This window comes from Corvus moneduloides, chromosome 5 (genome assembly GCF_009650955.1).
Source record: "Corvus moneduloides isolate bCorMon1 chromosome 5, bCorMon1.pri, whole genome shotgun sequence".
Classification (NCBI taxonomy): Eukaryota; Metazoa; Chordata; class Aves; order Passeriformes; family Corvidae; genus Corvus; species Corvus moneduloides.
Genome location: NC_045480.1, coordinates 58949205 through 58974271, shown reverse-complemented (window position 1 = coordinate 58974271; position 25067 = coordinate 58949205). Strand labels below are relative to the sequence as shown.

At 42.0% G+C, this 25067-nt stretch overlaps 2 protein-coding genes across 10 annotated transcripts in view; both read left to right on the top strand.

Annotated features, from left to right (window-relative positions):
- The window catches only part of SLC10A7 (solute carrier family 10 member 7), a 148982-nt gene extending 128799 nt beyond the window's left edge, over window positions 1–20183 (top strand). For 5 of the 8 annotated variants that reach the window (XM_032108481.1, XM_032108478.1, XM_032108480.1 and 2 more), the window contains 2 exons: window positions 7902–8047; window positions 11311–20183. In XM_032108481.1, coding sequence (XP_031964372.1) covers window positions 7902–8047; window positions 11311–11355 — 191 coding nt within the window. In that variant the 3' untranslated portion in view covers window positions 11356–20183. Of the gene's footprint in view, window positions 1–5844; window positions 5911–7901; window positions 8077–11310 lie in introns of those variants that run through there. The other 3 variants (XR_004240070.1, XM_032108476.1, XM_032108482.1) reach the window with 3 other exon arrangements.
- A 1643-nt stretch (window positions 20184–21826) lies between these two features.
- Window positions 21827–24708, top strand: LOC116443827 (acrosin-like). Of its 2 annotated transcripts, XM_032108474.1 has the most exons (5): window positions 21827–22140; window positions 22387–22593; window positions 22930–23195; window positions 23434–23579; window positions 24047–24708. In XM_032108474.1, exons 1-5 carry the CDS (start codon window positions 22070–22072, stop codon window positions 24512–24514), a joined length of 1158 nt encoding a protein of 385 aa, XP_031964365.1. In that variant the 5' UTR covers window positions 21827–22069; the 3' UTR covers window positions 24515–24708. The 2 variants fall into 2 exon arrangements, with proteins under 2 accessions (XP_031964365.1, XP_031964363.1); XM_032108472.1 differs by having other exon boundaries at window positions 22051–22593.
- The last annotated feature ends 359 nt before the right edge of the window (window positions 24709–25067 follow it).

Below are 25067 nucleotides of genomic sequence, written 5' to 3'. Positions count from 1 at the left end.
GTTTGCTGCTCTCAGTGCACCTTCTGGCAGCCACTCTGAGCTGCTGACTCCAGACACTTCTAAAGCAGTGGGTGCAAAGATGTGAAAAATCAACAGCAGCAGCAAAATTTAGAAGTCCCCTATTGCAGCACAGTTTGGGAGTCTGGAAGAGGGATCCAGCTCTAAAGCTACCATAAACACTGCAAGCACATAACCCTATCCACAGTTTTATAGCTGGAAATAGTATCCCATAGGATTTCAAGGTGTAGGGAGCTGTTTTCTCAAAATACCTTCCCAAATGGAGCAGTAAGGTTTCTGGCCTCGTATATTATTTTCTTAGCCAGAAATTAGATGAAGAAAGGAAAAAATTATGATTATTTCCTTTATGAAAAGAAGGGCTTTCTTGGTTTACTCTTTATAATGAATTTGTGTATTATGTTTTCCTTTGCATCAAGGTTACAGGTGGGAAAAAGTTTTTTAAAAAAATCTGATTAAAAGATAGTATGAAACAGGTTGGAGCATAATCCTTTCCTGCCTGTGTTTACAAATATAATAAGAACAACTCTAAGACGTGCTTTTCATGGCTTTTTAAGTAATACGTGTAAATAAATCTACGTAATCAAAACTTGAATACTGTGAAATCTTAGCCTCACTTGTATGTGGAAGGGCAATAATGTTCAAGAAAATAATCAAATTAATCAAATCTCAACTTCATGGTTTTAGGACACTTGTCCATCTCTTTGTCCAGAATTCCTTTCATTAGTAGGTTTCACCTACTGAACCTTTTAAAAGTGTTTAAATTCTGTTCATTTTAATTTTGTAGGTTAGTTATTGATAGCAAATTTGTAATTCATTATCCACTTGCTGTCTGTGCTTTGAGTAGGGTATGTGTATGAGGAGTGAGCTGATACCCAAGCAATAAAAAAAGCACTGAAGTGTGAGTATGGGCTTACAACGTTGTTATGTCCACATTGTGGTACCAAATTAAGGGTAAGTCACATATGAAAAATGACTTACGGTTGTTCAAATCATTCCTAAATTCTCTGTTAACTAATTCCTACCACCATATTGTCAGCCAGGTGGAGGTGTTCTGGAGTCTCAGGCACCAGTCTTCAGTTGTTGGTGTTAAATGTTTCATTGTTAGCAGCTGGTAAGATTGCCTGTGTTGTTCTTTAAACATCACTTCCAAACTGAATGCACCTGTTGAAACCCCAGAAACAGACAAACTGTACTTTCTTTCTCTTCCTCCCAGCTTTTGCAGTTTTATTTCCTTAGAACTTTGATAGTATCAAGATGTGCTGTTCTCTGGTTACTGTACTTATATTGCACTTGAATTACTGATTTCTGTGTGAGTATAGTGGGCCAGTTACCTGAAGAAAAAAGAGTTAGCAAAAGCATTCAAAGCATATTAGGTTTTCTTCCTTTTTTTAATTCTTGTTAGAGTTCTAGCAAAAGGAATACCCTCTTTCTCATTAATTTCTCTTCCTCTTCCTCCTCCTTCTTTACATAAATATTAGACCAGTCTAGTCTTTTATAGTGTAAATTCTTGCATCCCAGCAGAACTGTATGGCCAGTACGTGGCCACGTCACTGATTAAGGGCAGAACCTTGCCAGTAATTCTAGTGCTGCAAAGAGGTAAGTAATTTAATGTAATGCAAGGGAATTGTTCCTTTCCAAAGAGAAGGAAAAACGTGGAAATGTTTATGAACATTAGTGTCCACAAAGACCTCCAAACTGAGCTAGGACAGCCTTCATTTTGCAGTTTTCTCCTGCAGTTCTTCCAGAGTCTCTTAACATCCCACAGTCCCTTGTGTAATCTCCCCCTCAGATGTTTGCTTTTACCATTCCATGAGCCTGGTTTTTGCTTTCCATTACACTTGTCACTGACCTGAAATATGAAAACATACTGAAAAAGAAATTGTCTTTTTTTTTTTCCCTGAGAACATTTTAAGCATGAGTCTTCTTCATACAGCATGTATGTGGGCAAAAGGGCACAATTCTCCCTGCAATATAATGTGATCTCATATTACATTGGAAGCTGCTTTCTTTGGCTGGAATGAGAATAGTCAGTAGCAAACAAATATTTGTATTGTTATAGGTTGTCAGGTATCCTTTAGCTATTCCCATACCTGAAAGAAACTGGTCCTGAGGGAAAAGCATTTAACTTGAATTCAGGGCATGCTTTGGAGAGGGCATGGATGTAGAAAAACGAATCCAGTTACTTTTCAAAAGCATCTTCTTCTGTCATGATCCCAGTATGTCATAACACAGTCTGAACAAGGGCAAGAAACATCTATCCTTGGTTCGGCCTCACTGAGGACAGGCATAGTGTGTAACCTTTTGTCTCCTCAAAACTAACCACAGCAATGATTTGCCTGGAAAGAAAGAGGGAAACCCTTAAGAAAGTTTTCAAGTGAGATGAGCAATATCTTGCTGTTGTGGCAGCTCTCCTCATGAACAACTCTTTTCTAATCCTCTAAATTGGGCTCTGCCTGAATCTCACCACCCCTTCCCACCATGCAGTCATTGGTCTCCACGCAGAGCTATTCTGAAACTTGGCAGTAAAATTTCAGGTGCTCATTTGGCATAAATTCAGAACTGCCCTGCTCTGGCAGCTTGGGAGAGGTTCAGTGCAGTATGTGCCCCTCTTTACAGGCCTTTTCTCAGATGAAAAAAGAAATAGCTATTTGACCAATAATGTTCCTTTCACATCAATCCCTGAGAGGATCCTTCAGAAGGAGAGTAGCATAGAGAGCGTCAGAGAAGCTACCATCTACACTTGATTCATTTTGTGTATTACACTTGAAGATTATGGCAATTGAGACTTCTGAAATGCATTGACAAGTACAAGAGAGAGGTAAAAATTCAGAGGCTAAAGCTTTACTTCCAAGTATTTCCACTGCCTCTTTGTGAGGGTTCTTTGGCATTCTGATTCCTGAATGCCTAATGGTTCCATAGCCCTAGGATGACCTCTTTGTTCTGCCCCAAATCTCTGCTCCTGAGAAGAAATGCTGCAGTGTTTTGTGATGTGGAGCATGTTTAAGTAACGTAGGCATTAAAGGTTTAGGATAAGTTGTTTGTTATGAAGTCATTGAAGAGAAAAAACCTATACAATGAAGTATGCTAGTAGAGCACTAGCAGTAATTCTGCTTTGCATGTGAGAGATAATGGCCTGTGTTCTGGTGGTAATAAAAATGTTCTATTAAGTTCTCTGAACCCATTGCAATGTGATAGAAAACAGCAAATGATGAAACAGTGCTTTAAGGGGAGCTTACACATCCAGCAAGCATAAAATAAACATACTAAAATAGAAAAAAACCCCTGATTTTCAGTACTTATTGTTTTATCACTTCCATCATGGGTATAGGATAAAAGAAAACTCTTACTTGCTTGTTAGAAGAAGAAAGCTCCTACTTGAAGTTCTTACTTGGCAGATGTCAGTTGAAAGCTCTGCTAAGGAATATGCTGCAATGTCAAACTCTGTTGGGTAATTTTAGACAAATGTGTCATGTGTGACATGGAAATATGGCATGCTGTACATTAGTGATTTCCCAAGTGTTTGGATCAGGTAGTAATGTGCTGAGAAAGTGCTCTTTATCTCTCCACACTGTGTACTTGTATAGCAGTGGGGAAAGGCTTTTGGTAGAAATTACTTCAGTCAGAAAAAGAATCCATTTACAATATGTGCCTTCTAACATCTTTCAGACAATGCATTGTATTAAAGAGGCATTTTTTGATTAATGTTTTATAAACATTTTTCAGCATGACAGCTTAAAGTCCCTGTAAAATTGTAAATGCGTGCATAGTGCTCACTTCCATAAAGTCAAGTGCCATCTCATAAAGTCTAGTTGGATCCTGTCAGTGACAGTGACACAGAATCAGTACCTTGGAGCATTAAAATTAATTTCCTTCATTTATATTACTGCAGTGATAGCTAGATGAAAAGAGTCCTATATTTAAATTATCTTAAAAATACCTTCAAATCTTTTAGGGTTTTTTATTATTATTATTTTACAGTTAACTAAATGTAGTGAAGTGCAGCATTAATATTTTCATGGGCCTTTTAGGAAATGTGAAAGTAGCGAAGGGGAAAGGGGAGGATGTGGGAGGCTATACTGGATGCTAACTGGGGGAAGGATTAAGTAGCTTTCAGTTGAGCAGGTTATTAGAGAAACAGTGGCCTTTGGCCACAGCTGATGACCTACAGCCTTGGAGCCAAACTGGAATACCCTGGAGCAATGGAGAGCAAAGAGGGCTTTCCTATACTGGACTATAAGAGCAGTCCTTTCTCTCTTCCTTGCTGTTGTTGAATGTCATGGATAAGCAGTGTTTTCTTTGCTTTCCTCAGGTTTGCGAAGTGCTTAATATGGAAAAAAAAAGAGCTGAGTGAGGATACAAAAATGGGAGAAAACCAAAATGTGCTCCCTGTCACAGGCCTGTCTTCTTCTCTTGGCTGCAGTGGGACTGTGATGTTGATGCCCCTGCCCTTAGTGGAGCTGAGTGATTTTAGTGGAAGTACCCCAAATTTACACGTCTGCAAAATCAAAGGTCTTGGGAAGCAAACCCTAGGAGGCTGGAAGCATGGGAGTGGAGGAAGGAAGAAAATAGAAACAGAAAAAGAGCGTCTGAATACCAGGGCCGAAGAGCGAGGAGGAAGATGGGAACATGGGGGAGCACTGGTGGGAGAAACATACCCAAACAAAGGGGATGAGGGAAATTTGGGGTAGAAAGCTGGGAATACCAATGATCTTGTTTGAAAGGGGTACCTGTAGGATGATCTTTGTTCCTTCTCCCTTCCGCTGTAGCTCCCAGTAGTCCTGGTCATGTGGGGTGCTGCTTTCTCATCCCACTTCTTTGGAGGAGGATGGGGTGCTTGTTAAACCCCCAAGTTGGCACCAAAGCACAGAAGAGAACTTTGTTATTGAGGTCTCATGATATGAGTGAGGGTCTTTGGCAGAGAGTTGAACCAGGAAGCCTGTAACTCCATAAACCACAGCAGCACAAATGGGTGTTTGTGGCATGAGCCTTCAGCGTTTGGCTTTTTCCCAAGTGTTTTTTTATTTATGTCTATATATATCTATAAATATAGATATGAGGAAAACATAGTTATTTTTGTGTTTCATTTTAAAAGAGGTAAAAGTAACAATTAGAGCATGTTTCTCCTCATTAGATACTTGCATGGGTTTTATATGTGTGGAAAACAGTAGCAGTCATACTGATGCTTGCAGCTACTACATATTGCTACTAAAAAGTTTAGATGGTGTTTTTAAAAATAAATAAAACTTGTGCTGTTTAGTTTAGCTTTGTGGTAATGGTACTGACACAAGCATTTGTGACTACAGTATGGGGATCTCTGTCACGAAATATTTTCTGAGAAAGTTGCAGCTGGCAAAATTGGAATTATAAAGATCAGAAAGTGCATAAAAAGGCAACAAGGCTGGGTTTGGTTTTTTTTCCATTAGACTAGTCCTTACATGCAAAAATGATTATTATTTCTTCTTTTCACCAGTTAGCATTTCCTGGTAAATAACAGAAACTTTAATTGCACATTAGTAACTTCCAGGAACATATTGTTGTGACATGTATTTAAACAAGCTGTGAATTAAGAACCTCTTTCCACCCAGTGATCTAATTATATTGTCACGCTAATTATAGTATTTTGTATTTATATTTGACAACTTTAATCTTCTTTTCCTAGCTTACGGAAATAGTTTTCCTCTAGAGGATTTACCTTTTAGGCTGGAATTTCTTATCTTTTCTTTCAGAAAATGTACACTTATCTAAAGCATGTCTCAGTCACTTTGGATCCATTCAGTTTCTGTGTGATCTTAGGCTAGTCATTGTAGTGTTTCTGATTCTCTGTAGGAGCCCTCTTCAGCTTTCTAAAATGTTTTTGGATCTGTGGATGAAATTGCACTACCAAAACACCAGGTACTGTCTTACAAACAGAATATAGCATGTTCATCTTGGGACTCTGGGGTGTTTTTCTGTGATTAGAAAATAGAAAAGGACCCACAAGGGTCAAGTTGAAACTTGGAAACAGGCAATAAAACCTTTATCTGTTTACAAAAACAGTATGATGGGCATTTGAGGTAAATTACATACCTTAACATAATGCAAATGCCCATTTTTCTATCTAAATGCCATTTATTCCCAAGCCCCAGAAATTAGTGTTAATAATAAGCAGTTGTGTGATAGGTCCATGATGTTGTTTTGAAGGTAATTATAATACTGAAATAAAGTATGCAAGCCTTTATTTATTTGATTTAATCTATCCCTGGAAATATACACATAGGTAAATGCTACTAGCATAAGCATGAGGTTTTTAGTGATGTAATATGATGAAGCTAGTAATAATAATTACAAGAAATGGTGCTGTGGAAACACCATGAAGATTTCAGCAAGCCTAGACACGTGTCAGCAATAGTGGGACACTGGTGAAGTGGTAATATTCAACAAATAAGCTGTTTGCTGACATAGGGAGGAGTCAGCTTTATTAAGGGAAACCTGAAATGGTGTTGATAATGGGAGTTTATCCAATATATGAAGAAAAGCTTGCATAAATATGACTGCTTTGGCTGTTCTGAAACATCTCCTCCTGTGGAAATGGAGGGTATGTGGCACAAAGCTCAGTGTTTTGTCATTGCTGAGAGAGGAGACAAGGCAGAGCTGGGTTGGATGGGGATTGGAGCAAGCTGATCTGGTGGAAGATGTCCCTGTGGCAGGGGGGTGGAACAGGATAGTGTTTAAGGCCCCTTCCAACCCAAACCACTCTGTGATTCTGTGAGACACTTGGATGAGCTGTGTGAAAACTGTATGTAGTCTGCTTCCCTGCAAGGTTGATGCCAGCAAAAGATTCCTAGAATCTGTTTAAGATGAGGGAGAAAATAAGGTGCATTCTCAGGAGGCTCCTGAGGAATCGCAGCTGCTCTTGTTGGCATCGATGCAAATATCTGGTCAGGCAAGACAGAGCTGGTTTGCAGGTTTTGCCCACACCTGCACTTTGTGGAACATGGTATCAAAGTTCCAAGATTTAAACAGATAATTTTGAACAGTAGTATGTTCAAAGTAGGCATAATTGGTTTCATTTCTGCAAAAGGGAATGAAATTTAATTTTACATATCACGTCCTCAAGCGAGAAGATTGTGCATGGAGATGTCTGATAGAATTAGCACTGCTGAGTGCAAATTCCAGCTCTTAGGAAAAATGGCCCATCTCTAGGTCTTAGCACTCACTTCTTCCAGCATCTAGCAACTTCTGTCCTCCAGCTGCTGTGTGGGCAGGATCACTTCATATTGCTCACCCAGCAGATTAAACCTTTTCTGTCTCATGGATCGGTCAAAGCAGGGAAGGCTCTTGTTTGGAAGCTCACCAATTGGAGGGAATGTACAAGGAAAACATGACCCTCCTCCAGTGGAAAACAGACCAAACAAAGGTTGCAAAGGTTACAAGCAGGAGTTGGACAGGTTGGATGGAGGACAATCACGCAAATACAAAACAGCCCAGTGAGAGGAAGTAGTAAATATGCAGTACAGAACTGTGCTCAGCAACTGAACAGTCATGCTGCAGCAGAATGTATTGTATATCAAGTCTTCAGCAGCAGTTTTTATTTACTGTAATATTAGCATAATTAGAAAAGATCTTTTATGGTATTCCCTACTCCTCCCTTTCTGTCACAGAACTTTCTCTGCCATGTATTTTTTGTATTCACGTTCTTGCTCCTTTGGGTTGGATTTTTTAATATATAAAACATTTGAGTCTTCATTTTGGGATTTTTGGGAATTTGTTTCTGTTTTTGTTTTTTTTTTTTTTTTTTTTTTTTTTTTTTTTTTGTGAAATGTCAATGCAACATAAAGTGCTTTGCTTTTATCTGGAGCTCAAAGTCTGAGGTGAGAGTCTGTCTCCTGTTTTTCTGCCTGCAGGGATTCCCATGCTGAAGATAGTATTTGCGGGTTATGAGCACCTGTCCTTAATTTCCGTCCCTTTGCTCATCTATCATCCTGCTCAGATCCTTCTTGGCAGTCTGTTGGTACCAACGATAAAATCCTGGATGGTTTCTAGGCAAAAGGTACGAATTGCTGGATTTGATTTATAATGGTAAGTGTGCTGTGAGGGGAAAAATATCTAAACACATGTCCTGAAGTCCTGGGGTTCCTTCTTGGTGATCCTGTGGTAGGGAGTTTTCTATTTTGTTGCTTCATCTATAAAAATGATAGTCACAGCAGTATCGAATTAGAAGCATAGAACTTTATCCTCCTTGAAAAGTGGGCTGAGAAGACTCTGAAAAAGTTCAAAGCTTGAAGATAGACCTCTACAGTTAATTTAAATTACAAACTCATTCAAATTATGAATTCAGAATATGCCCCATAAGAATGTCTCCATCCATTAGCTGGCTAATGATCACAGCTTTGGATCTCCTTTATGGAGAAGTGACAAAGATGTGTTGGCTGGCATGGGAGCTGGGGAAATGAGGTAAAATAAGGACACTTTCTGAAGTGGATTGAAGCAGGATGAAAACTTCCCCACCCCCCTGCCCTACTTGGGTCACCCTTTACAATAACAAGAAGTCTACAACACTCTGGGGCATCACATTTCATGCAAAATTAGGCATGGGATAACTTGTAGGATTATAGACTATAACCTAGAGGGTTTGGAATCAGCACCGCTGATTCAAATTATGCTTATTTCAGTACAGATTGAAGGTATTGACCTCTGACAGCCATTTTGTGATCTATGTGAAGTAATTGCAGTGGGTTTCATCAGGTTCTCAGAGTAACCACCCTGCAAAAAGCTAGTCCATGAAATCGACTTTAATGCTGTCTTTTAATGGTCTAAGATAATAATGATCAAGAAGCTGCAGCAACTGAAGCAACCTTTGGCAGCCATTTTCAGTGATGGTTGGGACCTACTGTGGGAAGCCCAGCTCCATCAGCAACCTGCATTCTCCGCTTATCAGTGGAGAAATTTTATGGATAACGCTCATATTTCCAATTTTCAGCAAAATCCAATGGCTGTCATTTTACAGCTTCACACCACTAAAGTAACCTTGCTATCTTGAATGATCAAATTCCCCAAATCAGTGATTTTCATGTGTTACCTGAACTATAAAAAGCATGAAAACTCTCAGTTTTCAGGAACTGTGTTTAGAAATCAGACCTTGTTAATTTATACTGGTCTGAGTATGTGAAAATGAAAATCTGAGAATCCAGTGGCAATTAGCCATCACTCTGAAAGTCAGGGTTTTTCTTTTAATCAGAAATTATCAGGAGACTTTATGGGTGGCATAAAGAAAATTCCATGCTATTCCTGCAGAAAGACAGCCTAAAGTTAATGCTGCTGGTGATAGAATGATCCCTGCAATGCTGACATCTCCTCAGCATCTCAAGAGTGGGGCTGGAGCTCATCCAGACCTCCCTGATTCTCAGGACAGTAATGGCCTTTAGGGGCTGCTGTCAGCTGCTGAAAGTTAAAACAGCCTTTAAACAGAGCATCAGAACAGTCAACCAGTACTGGAGAGATTTACAGTTCACCAGCACTAGTTTCTTATTCATTAAGCATCAAATAAACCTCCTGTGCTAATCAGACTGTAATGCCACTGTAGAACCACTTCGGGGGATTGTTGTTCTGTTGCAGCAGTTTCTTCAGTTGGTCTTCTGTATTATTCACAAATGTTATTTAATTACTCTTTGAAAAAAATCAATGAGGTTGGGTCTGGTACAGTTGCAATAAGTATAATAGAAGTGAATGCTGTGACTGGATAATGGTCTCCCACTTTGAAAATAAACATGTCATCATCACCCTTGATGTTTATTTTCTACAAACACCTTGGCTTCATTTTGGCATCTCTCTTGCAGGGGGAGGCGGTTATCCAGTCACAGTACTCAACTGCAGTGACATTCTTACTTAATTATGATAGTACATGTGATCGGGTTGTATGAAATTGAATTTAAATATTTAGAGGTTCATCTACACTAAGGTATTTCTACTTTGTAAATATGGCAGCAGAATCTGCCAAACTACAAAGTTAAAGAATTGTCTCCCCAAACAAAGTGTGGAATGATGTCTCTCTCTCCAAAGTCTCTTGCTGAATAATATCCAAAAGACTAATCTCAAAGGACTGGATTTAACAATAGTTAAATGCTGGTGTTTCTGAGGGTAGTATAGCCCATTTATTTTTAAAGGTTTGGGGTTTTTTTAAGGGTTTACACTTGTGCTGGAGTGATTTTCAAGCAGTGCTTACAAGCTTTAAATGTACAATATTAAAGGTTAATATCTACAATAAGAAGCCCCATCAGGCATCTCTCAGACTGAAAATTGCTTGTTTAGCCAACCTGCTGGAAACGAGAAGTCAGACAAATGCCAGTCTGTCAGGGCTCTTCACCCAAAAAACTTCAGAAAAATGGAAGTTCCATTTCAGGAATTGGCTAATTTCTGTAATTTCCCTCTCACCTGGGGCAATTTGTCCCACATAAGAAGGCACAGAGCTTTTTTTGCTGCAGAGCACACCAACAGCCAGCATCCTTCCCAGTGACCACACTGATGTACAGGAGCAGCTGAAAACCTACCACCTTCTAAGCCTATTGCATTTCTCTCCTTACTTAGAGAGCCTGCTTCCTGCCAGACTGGAAGCATGAGTTGAACTTCTGTCACACACTGAATAAATAACTCAGCGACCATAATTGGCCGCTGAGAGGAGCACAGACCTGAACCCTGCTGTCAAAAAAGTCGTGGGGTTTCTTTCTTCCTCAGCAACAGTAGAGCTACAAAGATGTCAGGTGTCCCCTGGCATACGATCACCTCTGGACTGATGGATTTTGGCTTATCCTTCCCTTTTGTCAGAAAGGAAGGTATAAATATCAGAGGTGCATGACATCCACCACTGCAGCAGTGCTTACCCTCTGAGCAGGCTTTGAGCCATGTGGAAGGAAGCCAGGGGACACAAAGGTGTTGGCACAAATTTTTTTCACTCTCGTTCCTTAAGTGGGTCAGAAGCTCTTCTATCTGTGCCACAAGTGGTTTGAGTGGGGTCCAAATAGCTGCTTTCTAAAATGCATCTGAGACCCGTCTCTGCTTCCTTCACTGGCACTGTAGCCATAGTCCTTGTGGTTCCTCTGTTAAGGCTCTCTGTGTAAGTGGAGGTTGTGATGGGCTATCAGAGACAAAAGCATCATCTCAGAACCCACAGCCTGTCAGCTGCACGCTGATTCCTCTCTCAGCCTCTTAGAAGTACACACGATGTTTTGTTGCCCCTTCTAAATGAGAATCTTACCTTGTGCTGTTGCTTGTCTTTTAAGGGTATAAAAAACTGACTGTTTTGTTTCCTGTTCACAGGCACTGAAGTTAACCAGGCAGCCCAAAGCACCCGTGAAGGTATAATTGTGGAGATGGCCTGTGTCACAGTGAATGTATATATGTACTATACTGTACACACGGACAATTGACACAAGTGGGTTTTGTGAATGTTGCTTCAGTGCATATTTTATTTTTATATATATATATATATATTAAAAGATACCTGTTAAGTGCCTTACAGATGCATTTTTGGCAAAAGGATTGTTTTCAGAAGCCACTTTGTTGGTTACTGCAAGAGGTTGTACAGTATTTTGGAGTCCTTTAGTTTATTTTTCTAACTGAGTGAATGGTCATGACTGACAGCTGGTTCTTCCGTTGCCCTTGCTTTGAAGCCAGGGTGTACCAGCTGCAAGTCACTGTTCTAAACTAGCCAAAATGACCAGAAGCCTATCCCACTGCTGGCTTACCCTGGGGAAGAGCTTTCTGAAGGTTTTTTCTGAGATTGACTTGAATTTCTGTGTGACTCTGTTACACTCCCTAGTCATATGACTGTGACATGCCTTTTTCTTCTGAGTTTGTGTATACTCAGCATGGGGCCATCCAATGGATAGAAGCTGAAAAGCATGAATTATTTGCATTTGTTGACACAGTTGTCTAGACATTCCTTCAAAGTTAATGGTTTCCCAAGAAAATTCTTTCAATTCCATTGTATGATATTGTGCCATTGTATATCTTAAATGCCTCATAAGCTTCTTCAAAGAAATGGTCTGGTGCTTGGTTTATGAGTGAAGTATTTGTGTTTGCAGCTAGGAGATCTTTTTACAATTTACCCCTGAAGAACACAAATTTTTGTTTTTCTTTCTTTTCTTTTCCTTCCCCCTGTGCAATGCACGGAAACCTGCACAGAGAATTTAGGATGCTAATATTGAAACAGAGTCTTTATTGTAGTAAGCCAAGCTACGTTTTCTCTATTGCTGCCTTGGTAATGAATAGTAACAGAAACACTATCTTAGCTTGTTTGACAATCAGTCACAACTTTTTAAAAAATAATATTACTCTTTCTAATAAACTTATGTAAAAAAAGAATACAAAATACTATTTCTAAGCATTGAAGAGAAAGGAATGCGGGCATATATTTAAACTGCATCTTGTCTGGGAGATGAAGATTTCAGAAACATGCTCTAGTCCAGACTGGGGGTGTGCCCATCTGCAAAAACTGTGCTGGCAATTGTGCATTAAAATATTAAGTAAGGAAAGAAATAGGTCAGTGTGGGATCAATATAAATGCAGAGCTTCCGTGTGTGTCATGGTTAACATTGCAGCTAAAGGTGCAGCTGAGTGCAAACATCTCGGAGCAAGTCTTCAGCAAATGTGAATTATTGGAGCTCTAATAAGGCTACAAGCCTTTACACAAACTGAAGATCTTTTTGTGTGACCATAGGCATGTGAAATTCATATCCTTTTGCCTTAGTGAAAATAAAATGTGCTTGGTTTACCTAGTCTGTTAGTTCCAGCCCTGTGAACAACAGGAAAAAAGTAATCTGGTACCAATCCTCGATGCTTTACCTGATGGCCACTTCCTGCTGCCTCCCCTACGGGGAGCTGACAGCATCATCCTGTTCAGTACTGGCATCACCAATAAAAGGACCATGGGGCAAAGGTACAGGAGGTGGCACATGCTGAATTCTTTCCTTCCGTGGAGGGCAGTCAAGCTCTCCCTGCTGAGCAGGCGAGAGGGCTGAGGGACACTGTCCACTGCTTGTGTCCCCAGGGCTCTGCTCTCCTCCTACTGGGCAGTGGGCAGTGAGCTCACAGTTTGATCAGTGCATCCCCAGATAGCACAGGCAGATCCATCAACAGGCCAGCCTGTGAGGAACTGGAGAGTTCTTGGGCCAAATTCAAATTTCCGCTTCCTTAAACATTCTAGGTAGTAACTGGTTACATGTGGGAAAAAAATCCTCTGGGCTTAAAAGCCCTGCTTGCCGCAGGGGACTGCTTCCAAGCTCAGGACAGTTTCTTTTTGTTCTGCTTCCATAAACCTGAATTTCCAGAGTATATAAAGAGTTAATCCCAATCCCACTGAAATCGATGACTCTTCCTGTTGGTTTTGAATGGCAAGACAACAGGCCCAAAAGGAGTGTTCCCTTTTTTAAAGTACATGGGAAGAGTTCAAGCAGACAGTAGCTGACTGTGGTTGTGTCAATGCTAAATAGTCAGAACACTGCAAGTACCCTTACTGAGCTACCTCTGTGTACTGAATCTCTGCCTTTCAGTACTTCCAACAACTAGCTTAGATTCCATTGAAAACATCCTTTGTTTTTTGGGGTTTTTTTTTCCACATTTAAGAATATTCCAAACTGTTTTACCATATAGTTTTGTTAGAGTCTTTACAAAGTCCTTGTTGATTGCTTTGGGGCAGCTTAAATATCATGTATGAGTGTTGGAGGTGTTGGTCTAAAGGGAATATCAAGCTAAACTGAAATACATATTTTAAATCCATACTTAATGAAACTTAATTGTGTACATCAATTCTGTTATGTTTGAAGACTGTTAAGATGTTTGTTTTATGACTTTTTATATGTCTTTAATAAACACAGTGGGTTTGAGTTCAATTTTGTTAAAGGGAAAACAAGATAAAATTATTTATCCTCTTGGTCAAATTTTTGCCTCTGTTATCTGTTTTATTCTTTTGTGAGTGAGCTTTTAAACTGCTTGTTTTTTAAAAAAAGTCCATTAACTGTCTGGAGATACTTTATGAACTTGAGGAAAGAAAGTCCTCAGAATACTGCTAATTGTCATCAAATGAAAATTAATTCATGGAACCCAAACAGTTTTTCAGTAAAGGGTTAAAACAGTTCTGAATCTTTTCAACTTCTTGTCTTTAAATTTAATAGATATTAAACATAATCAGGCCAAACTGATGGCAAATGAGAACTTCGCCCATGTTACAACATGAAGATTCTCTAGTTCATTTCTGCATCTCTATAATCCCATTTAATGAGAGTAGAGGAAAAAAAACCACCTAAACAATAAAACAGCACTTCAGAGGTCAGGGGGAATGTTAGCACTTTGTGTTGAGTTACTCAAACATTTTACTTCCCTTTTTGTGCACTAAATTGAAAAGCTTTTGATGACTCCAGTAACTTATCAAGATAAATAATTTTTAATGCCATTAAAATCAAAGATGTGATTGTGTTTTTTCTCGTTGATCCACTAGTTAGTGTGAACAGGTTATGTGGTAGAAAGGCAATCTCAGCAGAAGCTGCACAGTTGTGCTTGTTCACAGAGCAGAAGGATTTTGGTTTTACAGAAGTAGTCCCCTACATTACTCTGGCAGTCAGGGAAAAAGGAGCTGTTAGTTTTATTTGTGTACATTTTTCTGTGGAAATATCTTGACAGCGGGAGGTTAGAAGGCAAGATGAAATATGGTCTGTCTGCAAGCACATTGATTTATGTGCGAGTGCATACGTGCATAAGAGATGAGCAGTTATATATGTAGAAATGACTAGAAAGGGCCAAGTCCCTGGGATACATTTTTTTGCAAGACTGCATATGGAGAAAGAACTACTTTTTTTGATGTTATTCTACCATTAAAAATGAAATTTCAGACACTGAATTGTGTTTTGTATTGAATCATAATCTCATACAGAACCCTTACAGCAGACAATCGCAGCTTTGTAAACTGTAGACTGTTTTGCACTTAAATAGATGCTGATGCATTTGGGAATTACAACACAATAAAGGGCTAAATCATAGATTCTCCATTTGGTTATAATCCAAATGCATTTATATTACTGTTATTATGAAGTGCCAGGAACACAGGCAGTCCCTCGCAAACACGTTAAATAGACAAGAGACTAAATTCTGCCCTTGGTTACACTTGCACATCTCCAGAGCAAGGTTGTTAAGCTGCAGAGCAGTCTCCCCAGGGAAGCTGTTTGAAGAGCCCTGCCATTGTTCTAACAAAGCTCAGGGATAATGTAGCACATGATGAGAGTAAATGAAGAGTATTTTACTTCAGATTTGATGGCCTGCCCTTTCCAGCATTTTACAAACCAAATCTCTTTTGTCCCTATTTCTGTGGGGCAGCCCCAGTCCCCAGACCAAAACTTACAGCATCCTGTCAGAACAATGTCAGGAGAGGGACGTGGTCTCCTCTTTGCCATTTTCTTGATTCAGCCACATTATCGCTTGTGATCATTAGACTGTGGCTTCTACAAGGAGGCATTTGGACTTAAATTCCTCCAAGCTGGTATGTCCTGTTCCTGTAAAATTCTCATTCAGCAGGCAGCACCCTGTGGGACGGTAAGGAATCTTCTGGACTTCCACGGACAAGCTGTGCAGGACTAGGGAAAGCAATGCTGGGAAATGCAGGTTGGAGGCATTGCTCCAGGCAGGTCTGCTTCATGCTGGCATCTAGAGCTGCAGCAGAGATCATGAAAGCAGCCTCTGGATTGTTCCTCTTGCCAGAAAGGTGGAGAGTGAGATCTTCAATGAGAAGTGAAATTAAATTTATTAGTGATTAAAAGGACAAGAGAGATGTGTTGGAAACAACAAATGCCAATGAGGCCTCTCAGCTGCTCCCCTAAGCAACTTGCAGTCTCGGTGGAACATCAGCTTCTCAGTCCATCAAATTGCAGTAATCAAGTCTGGAGCTGATGGGAGTGTAAGTCACCACTTAATTTTCTCATCAGTGGAGGCCAAGTTTTCAAAATATTTTTAGATGCATTTCCACAGAGATTTCCGCCAGCCAGTGACCTATAGACTGACAAGAAAATGAGCAATAGCTGCTGCTGCTGCTGCTGAATCAGACTTTGCTCCCTGCCACCTAGCCTTCTGACCATAGTCAGGGGCAGGGAGGGCAGGTAAATCAAAGGCTTTTGGAATTCTTATGCAGAAAAGAGCCCTGCTGAGCTGATAGGAACACCTGGGTTGGTTAAGTAACAAAATAACCTGTGAATTCTTAGGCTGCCTGGTAGGTTCAGATGAACTTTGACTGTGTTGCTAGCCCCAACCAGAAGCAGGTGTGAGATTAGGAACTGATTGTGATCCGTGCTCCAGGGACAACCCATACCCAGCAGCTGCAGCCCACGGAAGAGGCCGTGCATCTCTTAAGGATCCCGTGCTGGTGCATCTCATCTGCTCTTTGCCTGTGTTCAAAACTGCCACCTGGCACAACCATTTGTCAGCTGGGTAAGAAAAGGTTAAAAAGCCTCTGGGTGGCATCCTGTGTGGGTGGGCTACCTCTAGTATAATAGTCACAAAATCAAAGAGTTGCAGATGTTAGCATGCTGGTGCTGGTTCATCCCTGTAAGAGAAAACTTGCTATTCATGGTCAGTTTTCTTGTGAAACGATTCCAAGGGAACATTTCTAAGGGAAATCAGCTGTCTTGAAAGGAAAGAAAATGGGCTTCCTTGAAGGAAAGACAATTTCATTGATAGGATTAAAAAAATTATGGAGGTCATGTGAGAACTGGCCTTCTGCCAGGAGGAATGCAGGAAATAAAATTTGAGAGTGCTGTGACAATAATTGGGTATGAATTCTATTGACAAAAGCTTTTGCAGTTCTGTGCTCCCTCTGTTCCTTAGCATTGTGACTGCAGTCTTTCCCTGTTTCTCTCCTTTGTCTGCTGCACAGCCCATACCCAAGATGTCACAAAATTGTTTTATTTCCTGGTGCCTTCTCTGTGTAGTTTTGCCACTTCTTGTCAACACTGCTTGATGAAGTAAGTGATAAAATGTCTTTTTCCCCTTCTTTTAAATTTTAACTTCTCCTAGTTAGATGTCCCTAACTGAACCTGGTGTCATCACCAAGATGATGCTCTCATCTGCTCTCCAAGCTCTCTTAGAGACCCTGTCCTTTAGCCAAGAAACCAGGGCAGCTTTCCAAGATGATGCTTGGGGAAGCAGAACTCAGCTTTTTGTGCTGGGACTGAGCAACTTAACCCATGTAAATTACAGTTCTTGTGTTCTTTGCTAGGACTTGCAGCTCCCCTGGAAGGGAACACCCACATGATGCAGACCCTGAAGCTCACTGCTGGATCCATTAGAGTCACTGTCAGTCCTCTGGGCAATCCCATACTGCTGTTGATACATTTTGCCAAGTTTTCCAGCAAAATCTCACTTGTTCTGTTCATAATATTGCTTCAAATTAGAGAAATGTTGGAAGAACCTTTATTTTTCTTCATAAAAATTACAAAAAAACCCTTTTTTGATCTATTTTAGGTCTCTGTCTGAAAAATTAACTGTAATTTCCCAGAAGTGGCTCAGGACTACTATATTTGCCTCACACATTCACTTTACCCCTTCCCCAAAACATACAGTCTTTCAGGTAGCTCACAGCGAGTTGCATAAAGCCCTTTTTTAGAAAACAGCTACAATATCTGTTTAGGTCCAATTCCCTGATAAATAAAATATATCCCAGAGGCATAATAGCATGCTAAAAATAAGAGTATGACACAATTTGAGCCAGCTAATACAGTAACTCTGTTTGCTGCAGCTCACAGAGTGTTAATGTGAGAAGCCTGTATCTTTCCAGCTCGGCTGGCTGTGAGCGTTGCGCGTGGATCTCTGCTGGAGCTGGAGCCAAATCCCACAGTACTGTGCCATCCTGTGCTCACAAACTCCCCTCCCTCTGGCCTCTCCAGGTGTAAGACCATAGGGGAATTGTGATACAGGAGATTTTGTGTGAGTCAGGGAACAGAACAGAAGCGCTGCAGTCAGTGGAGCCCAACCTTTATCATGTTTGGGATCAGGTAGTGCCTGTTTGTGACACAAAACACTAACATAACCTCTCTGATTGTAAAAGGCATAAAGAGCTCTACATAGCTACAATATCACATATCAATGTCCCAAATCATTTCATTTTAAGTATCTATTAGGGCATTTTCAAAAAAACCCAACAAAATTCAAATCTTGCTGGTATTAGTTTTTCAGAAGATTTTTTGGTAGGGTTTTTTTGTTGTTGTTTTAAAGTAAGATGCATAGTACCTGTAGAAGAACTCCTCCACGTGTATCATGATGTATATTAAACCATTATCGTCTATGTTCTCTAATTTGATACTTCACATATTTTTAGGAATGTATTTTGCTAATCTAACTCTCCACTTTCAACAGCAAACTCACTCTGCTAACTCATTCCTTTTGAATTTTTATATTTAAATTGAATATGAATCTTGGTATATGCATAAATATGCTCCAGTGTATTGCAAGAAGCAGCTTCCTATGTTTAAAAAAATTTAGTGAGAAATTTCAATATTTTTTAATGCTAGTGAAAATAAAATTTCGTCTGTTAAGATGACACACTGATATTCTTAGAATAGCTACTACTTTAAACGTGTTTTAATTTTTTTTTTTTTTTTACAGAAGCCTCAGTTTGGGAGTCTATTCTCTTAGTAAAAAAATATTAGCTCTGAACAATCCCAGAAGCATACTATATTAGCAGAAAGAAAAGAGTATTTATAGCCAATAATTCAGCTGTTATAAATTATGACTGTAAAAAAAGAGATAAGGGTTCCTTTTTAAAACTTGCTGCCAGATTCTGATGCAGAGATGCTGAGTAAGGTAAGTAATGTTCTTTTGATTAACAGTCAAGTCTTGAGTACTTTTCATTTAAAGAAGAGTTTATTAAGCGTTTTTCTCAAACTCATCTTTTTTGTTCTGTTTTGAACAGACTTCCATGTGAAGAAAACTCTTAATGACTCTTCAGCCTACATTAAATTCTCACTGACAAACAGATGAGAATTATTATTAATTTGCTCCAGAAAGAACTAATAGGCTTTGCCAAATAAATCATGCAGATCCTAAGTGTGCTATTTATCTCTTCTGCAGATTATTGCTTAAAAGCCATGATAGTTGTCCTTTAAAAATCAAAAGTCAAATCAGTTCTTTGACTTGAAGTGAAAAATTTGGACTGATGGTTGTCCTGGGCCTTATTATTGTTTGGTTTTTTGCAGTTTGGAAAATGAGAGAGCTGGTGGGCATGGATTCTTGATAAGTGTGGATTCTTAGCTTCTGGGGAACGCGACCACACCTGGAGACTGGAGGTAACTGGTTCGTGGTAATGAATGGCTCAGTTATTTATCCCTGCCCGGTATTATGGAGCATCCCAAGTCTTCTGAGAAGCCAAAGCTGACAGTGGAGTTGAACATCTTCAGCTTGGACACCCTCTGTGTCCATGTGCCTGTCTGTGTGTCACAGCCAGGGCCTGGACCAGGTCCTGGAGTATTCCAGCATCTTCCACTGTTTCAGTTCCCACTGTTCTGGAAGTTGCAGATACTTTGTGCTCCTCTTATCTTTTAAGAATACATTGTAGGTAATTATTATGTTTACTTAATTAACTTTTTGTTGATTTGAGCTAATTTGGTGCAGTCACTGGTGCTTCTGCAGTACATGCTTCCATTGTCTCTTTGATTTTTTCCTAATTAATGGAAGAGTCTGATCACCCACTTCCAACTGGTTTTTAAGTACCCTCGTTTATTTTTTTTTGTTGTTTGGGAATTGATTAGAGTTGAAACATGTCTCAACTAATTGCAAGACATGCTACTACAAAACTCTATGAATTAACAAATACTAATATCTACTTAACATCTGTCCTAGATACCAGTGTTTATACCCACACACACAGGATGCTTCTACAGGCTGAAATGAGAAGATAGGAACAATGTAGTTTATCCAAAGTCTGTATTTCTCTAGTAAATTTCTAATCAGCGTGAGACATATATCCCATTCAGATATTCAGCTGTTCAGCATCTTCACTAGTAAGAGAACTTTCTAGACGACCCTTATGTCAGCAGAAGTTGTGGTTCTGGCTGACATTACTCAACTAACATTGTATGAGATTCCTCTGAATGTGTTGACTGCTGTATCCATCTTAAAAAAAAAAAAAAAACAAAAAACACAACCCCCCCCCCAAAAAAACCCACCAAAAAACCAAACCAAAACCTCAAAAACAACAACAAAAAACCGCACATGCACATACTTTTAATTTCTCCTGTTTGTCACTAAAATGATGCATTATAATTTTGCCAACTTGTGCAAACCAGCATCATTTCATATTCTGGGCACAGCATAAATTTTCACAGGAAAATATGTGTTTAGAATCACTAGGTCTGTTCAAACAGTTACTTTTCAGTATCTTCCACCCATGAAGTTTAGCTGCCTTGTAGTATCAAAAATCCAGCTGTACAGGCAGCAGAAAACAAACAAGCAAAAAAAGAAAAAAAAAAAATGTTGGAAGAGGAAAAGGGGAAGGAAGAAACCCATGTGTGACCTCTGCTGGTTTTAAGACTTACTCAAAATATTGTACCTTCATCAATGATTAAACTACTCTCTTTTAAAATGTATTGAGCCCTCATTTTTATGTGGATGGATATTACTACACCAGAAATTCAACCTCTCACTGAGAAAAAGGGTTATCATAAGAATGGGAAAATGACTCAGATAAGTAAAACCAATGCAAATGCAAACCTTTCGCCAACTCCTTGAAAGAGATTGACAATCCAAAAAGTGTAAACTCATGGGGGCCTACATTTCCAAAAATAGGAAGTGACGGCAGATGTTCAGCTAGCACTGACACGTCACAGTAACCATCGCTCTGGGAGGACAGGTGCTCTTTGAAAACTGGGCATTTCCAATAAGATTGAAAAGAAAGTGCTCAAACACTGAGGTGTCCAAAAATTTAATTTGGTTTGTGAATACAGATTTTGACTCTTTCTCAAGTTTCTCATTTTTTTCTTCTTTGTGTGTGTCTTTTCCTTGCTCTGTCTGAAAACAGAAAAAGGGGTAGAAGGCACGATGGGACTAGAATAATACGTGTATTAATATTAATTGTATACATCTGTATCAGTCAACAGGTTAATATTTAGATGCCATTTTGATTACATATTTTTTGTTTGTTTAGTTAAGGTTCTTCAGGAGGTTTTCAGAATATATGGGCTGGCATGGGAAGCAAAACTAGGTTTTATCAGTTATATATCAATGCTTCTTAATACCATGTGCTTTCATCAGTGTTTTCTCGATGCCTTGTTCTTTGTAGGCAGTACTTAGCATTTATAGTCCTTCAAGGAGGGTGCTGACTGCGGCTGAGAAGTCATCCTGGAGAGCAGGGACACAGGTATCTTCCATTTAAGATGTTCAGGCCAAAATACCACACATACATGACCAAACTGACTTTTTTACTTAGGTACTACATGATAGGAAAAGTCAGTCAAATTTTCGTATTTTAAAGAATGAAAGCAAAACTGTCCATCTTGCCGTCAAATGCATCTGCACTTTCCTGTGCCCCAGACCCTGCACACCCTCATCCCTCAAGCAGAGGTGCCTACAAAAAAGCTGGAGAGGGATTTTTTTATAAGAGCAAGTAGTGGTAGAACAAGAGGGAATGGTTTCAAACTGAAAGAGAGCAGGTTTAGAATAGGTATAAGGAAGAAATTCTCAACTGTGAGGATGGTAAGGCATGGGCACAGGTTGCCTAGAGAAGCTGTGGCCGCCCCATCCCTGGAAATGTTCGAGTCCCTGTTGCATGGGGCTTTGAGCAGCCTGCTCTGGTGTGAGATGTCCCTGCCTGTGGCAGGGGTTGGAACTGCGTGATTGTTAAGGTCCCTTCTGACCCAAACCATTCTATGGTTCCATGTTGCTCCCTGTGCCAGAGGCCGCAGTGCCCAGAACATGGAACCGGCCACTCTGTGACATCAGCCCCGGGGGCCGAGGGTGCCGTGGGTGCTGTGGGCGCTGTGGCTGTGGCTGTGCTGGCGCACAGAGGCCTCGCTCTCCCAGCTGACACGAGCCACGGGCAGTGATGCTGCTGCTCTGGCTCCTTGTCCTGCTGGCCACGTGCAGGCCTGTGCAGGGCATGTGGAACACCTGCGAGTAAGCAGCCCTGGGCTCTGGGAGGGAGCTTGGGCAACATTTCAGGGGTTCCCTGGAGAGGGCCCACTTGTCCTCCGTTGTCAGGCCACAGCTTCCCGAACCCTGTGGGGGAAGCCTCAGTTCCTTGTGGACAGGCACACACGCCATGGCCTTCCTTGGCCTGCTGTCCCTGCACACCTTGTGGGGAGCTTCTGCTGGAGCAGCAGCAAGCCATGGAGCAGGATGGAAATTACTTTCTGCTTGCAGAGGGAGCTGTGGGCTCCGGCCTTTGACTTCTGATGATGAGCAAGGCATGACACGCGTCGTGGGTGGCACAAGTGCCAAGGCAGGGGCCTGGCCCTGGCTTGTTAGCATCCAAGATCCCTCAGTATCGGGCACGGGGCATCTATGCGGAGGGTCCCTCATCAGCACACAGTGGGTCCTCACTGCAGCCCACTGCTTTGCCGACTCCAGGTAAGGAGGAGCAGAGAACAGGGATATCCCCACAACATCAGCAGGTGCCCTGTCAGCAGCACCGTATGCTGCTCCCATCTCATTTCTTTGCAGTGTGCCCAGTGCCTGGGCAATGCAGAGCCCAGCTGAGAGATTGCTCAGGAGAAGTCTGGGCACATGCCGCTACTTCCTAGCAGCCTCCAGCTGACACTGGCAGAGCCTAAGACATGCTAGAGCAGTCACCACCTCCATAGTACTGCTTTTCTTTCTGCCTTGAGAAGCAGAAGGCTGGTCACTGCTGCGCTGTCAGAGCTCCAGGCTCTGCTTCCTCTCACCCCTCTCTCCACGTGCCTTCAGGAACATCAGCGCCATGCGCCTGCTGATCGGGGCCACCCAGCTGACTGAGCCGGGCCCTGGGGCCGAGGTGCGCCTGATCAAGCGGCTGCTGGTTCACAAGGAATACGGCACTTCTGACCAGAGCAATGACATCGCGCTGCTGGAACTGAACGAGCCTGTCCTGTGCAGCCCCTACATCCAGCTGGTCTGTGTGCCCAACGCCACGCTAAATGTGGCAGAGCTGGAAACCTGCTATGTCGCTGGCTGGGGTGCCACCACTGCAAGATGTGAGTTTCCAAAAATGGAGGGCAAGCTCGACACACTGGGAAGATGGGTCGGGCTTCCTGACAGCAGAGGCCAAAGCCAGAGTCAGGCTGCCCGCTCCCTAAAAGCAGACAGCAGGGGCAGAGCATTCCAGCACCTCTGCAGAGGCAAAGCCAAGCCCTAGGGAAGGGGATCATCCCCAGACAGGGCAGGAGAAGTGGCAGTGAGCTGCTGTGTCCTCATTTCTTTCTGTGCTCACAGCTCAAAAATCAAGCGATGTCCTGCAGGAGGCCAAGGTCCACCTTATCAGTGTCCAGGTCTGCAACAGCAGCGAGTGGTACGCAGGGGCCATCCACACCCACAACTTGTGTGCTGGCTACCCGGAGGGTGGCATCGACACCTGCCAGGTAGGAGCATGTGATGAGTCACTCAGCTCCCAGCAACGTGGGCAGCAGCGCCCCAGCACAGCCTGGTGCCTGCTTTCCCTGGCCAGTCACTCTCAGCCCTGGCTCCCCACCATTGCTGGGGCTTCCCACCCATTCCCCAGCTGCAGGGCATTGCCCAGTGCCTCCCTTGTCCCAGAGGCCTGGCACTCTGCCCAGAAAGCCCTACTAGTGCTCATGGCAACCCAGAGGTCCAGATGATGATGCTGGAACATCTGTCCTCTGCACATCCAGGATCCCTGTGCAGAGCTGAGAGAGAGCCTGACTTCACAGGCCCCCAGCCCACTCCCAGCCAAGCTTCTGGAGGCTCCAGCACCTGAGCTGAGCCTTGCTTTGCTGGGAATACAGCTCTGGCAGGGGCTGTGAGAGAGGAGGGCAGCCCCAGTGCTGACAGGGGCCACCCAGTCCTTAATCCTCTCGCTCCTCTGCAGGGTGACAGTGGTGGTCCTCTCATGTGCAAAGACAACAACGCTGACTTCTTCTGGGTCGTCGGAGTGACCAGCTGGGGAAGAGGCTGTGCCAGAGCAAAACAGCCTGGAATATATACCTCTGTTCAGCACTTCTATGACTGGATTCTGGTCCAGATGGAACTGCTTCCACAAGTAGAGGCTTCTCGGGCATGGAGTCATACAACCGCCTCGCAACCCTGGAGTCATCATACAAATGCCCCATGGCCCACTCAGAAGCCATGGCCAACCCGACCACCCACTCATAAGCCATGGCCAACAGCACTCCCCACTCATAAGCCGTGGCCAAAACCAACCCCCACTCAAAACCTAAGTCCAATACCAACACCAGTGAAAGAGATTAACAAGTGCCCATTTCCAGTCAAGTTGCTGGTGGAATTCTTCGCTCAGATCAAGGAGCTCCTGAAGAACCTAAAGGGAATTACAGGTTGAGCAGGAGAATGGACAGAATCCAGTGCAGGCTGCATGGGACCACGACTCTTTCCTGCTGAGGCAATGGCTGCTGATCCAAAGGCCGCCTCAATGCCAAAGACCTGCTCTGTCCTGCCCACATTGCTCCTCTGCATGTATGCAAATGCTAATGTTGACTTAGTTGCTGAAATAAAGTTGCCTATGTTTGCAGTTAACCATGTTTTCAGCCCAGTTTGATCTCCTGGGCAAGGCAAGAACTTCCTTGCCCAGGACCTGCAAAATGAGGCTGCGCTAGGCCACTTGGGCACAAAGGGAATCACTTCAAAGGGCTGGAACTGTGCCTGGTCAGAGAGGAGAGTGCTCAGAGCCACCACAGGATGGAGAAGACTGGCACATCAAGGCTAGGAAGAGGACAGGAGAAAATGATGCCACATGCAGACGCCTTGAAGGGAATGCATTGAGGCGCACGAGCTGGTGACTAGGGCCTGGCAAAAGCCTTAGCTAACAGAGCAGACCTGGGAAACTCCTGAGCACGACAAGCAAAATTGCTGACTCTCATAAAGACAGGGAGAAA

Excerpts from the sequence above, each read along its gene's own strand:
- LOC116443827 (XM_032108472.1), top strand. The coding sequence starts at position 22,286 with ATGGCCTTCCTTGGCCTGCTGTCCCTGCACACCTTGTGGGGAGCTTCT. Across the intron at positions 23,196-23,433 it reads GGGTGCCACCACTGCAAGAT|CTCAAAAATCAAGCGATGTC; the intron begins GTGAGTTTCCAA and ends CTGTGCTCACAG. Across the intron at positions 23,580-24,046 it reads GTGGCATCGACACCTGCCAG|GGTGACAGTGGTGGTCCTCT; the intron begins GTAGGAGCATGT and ends GCTCCTCTGCAG.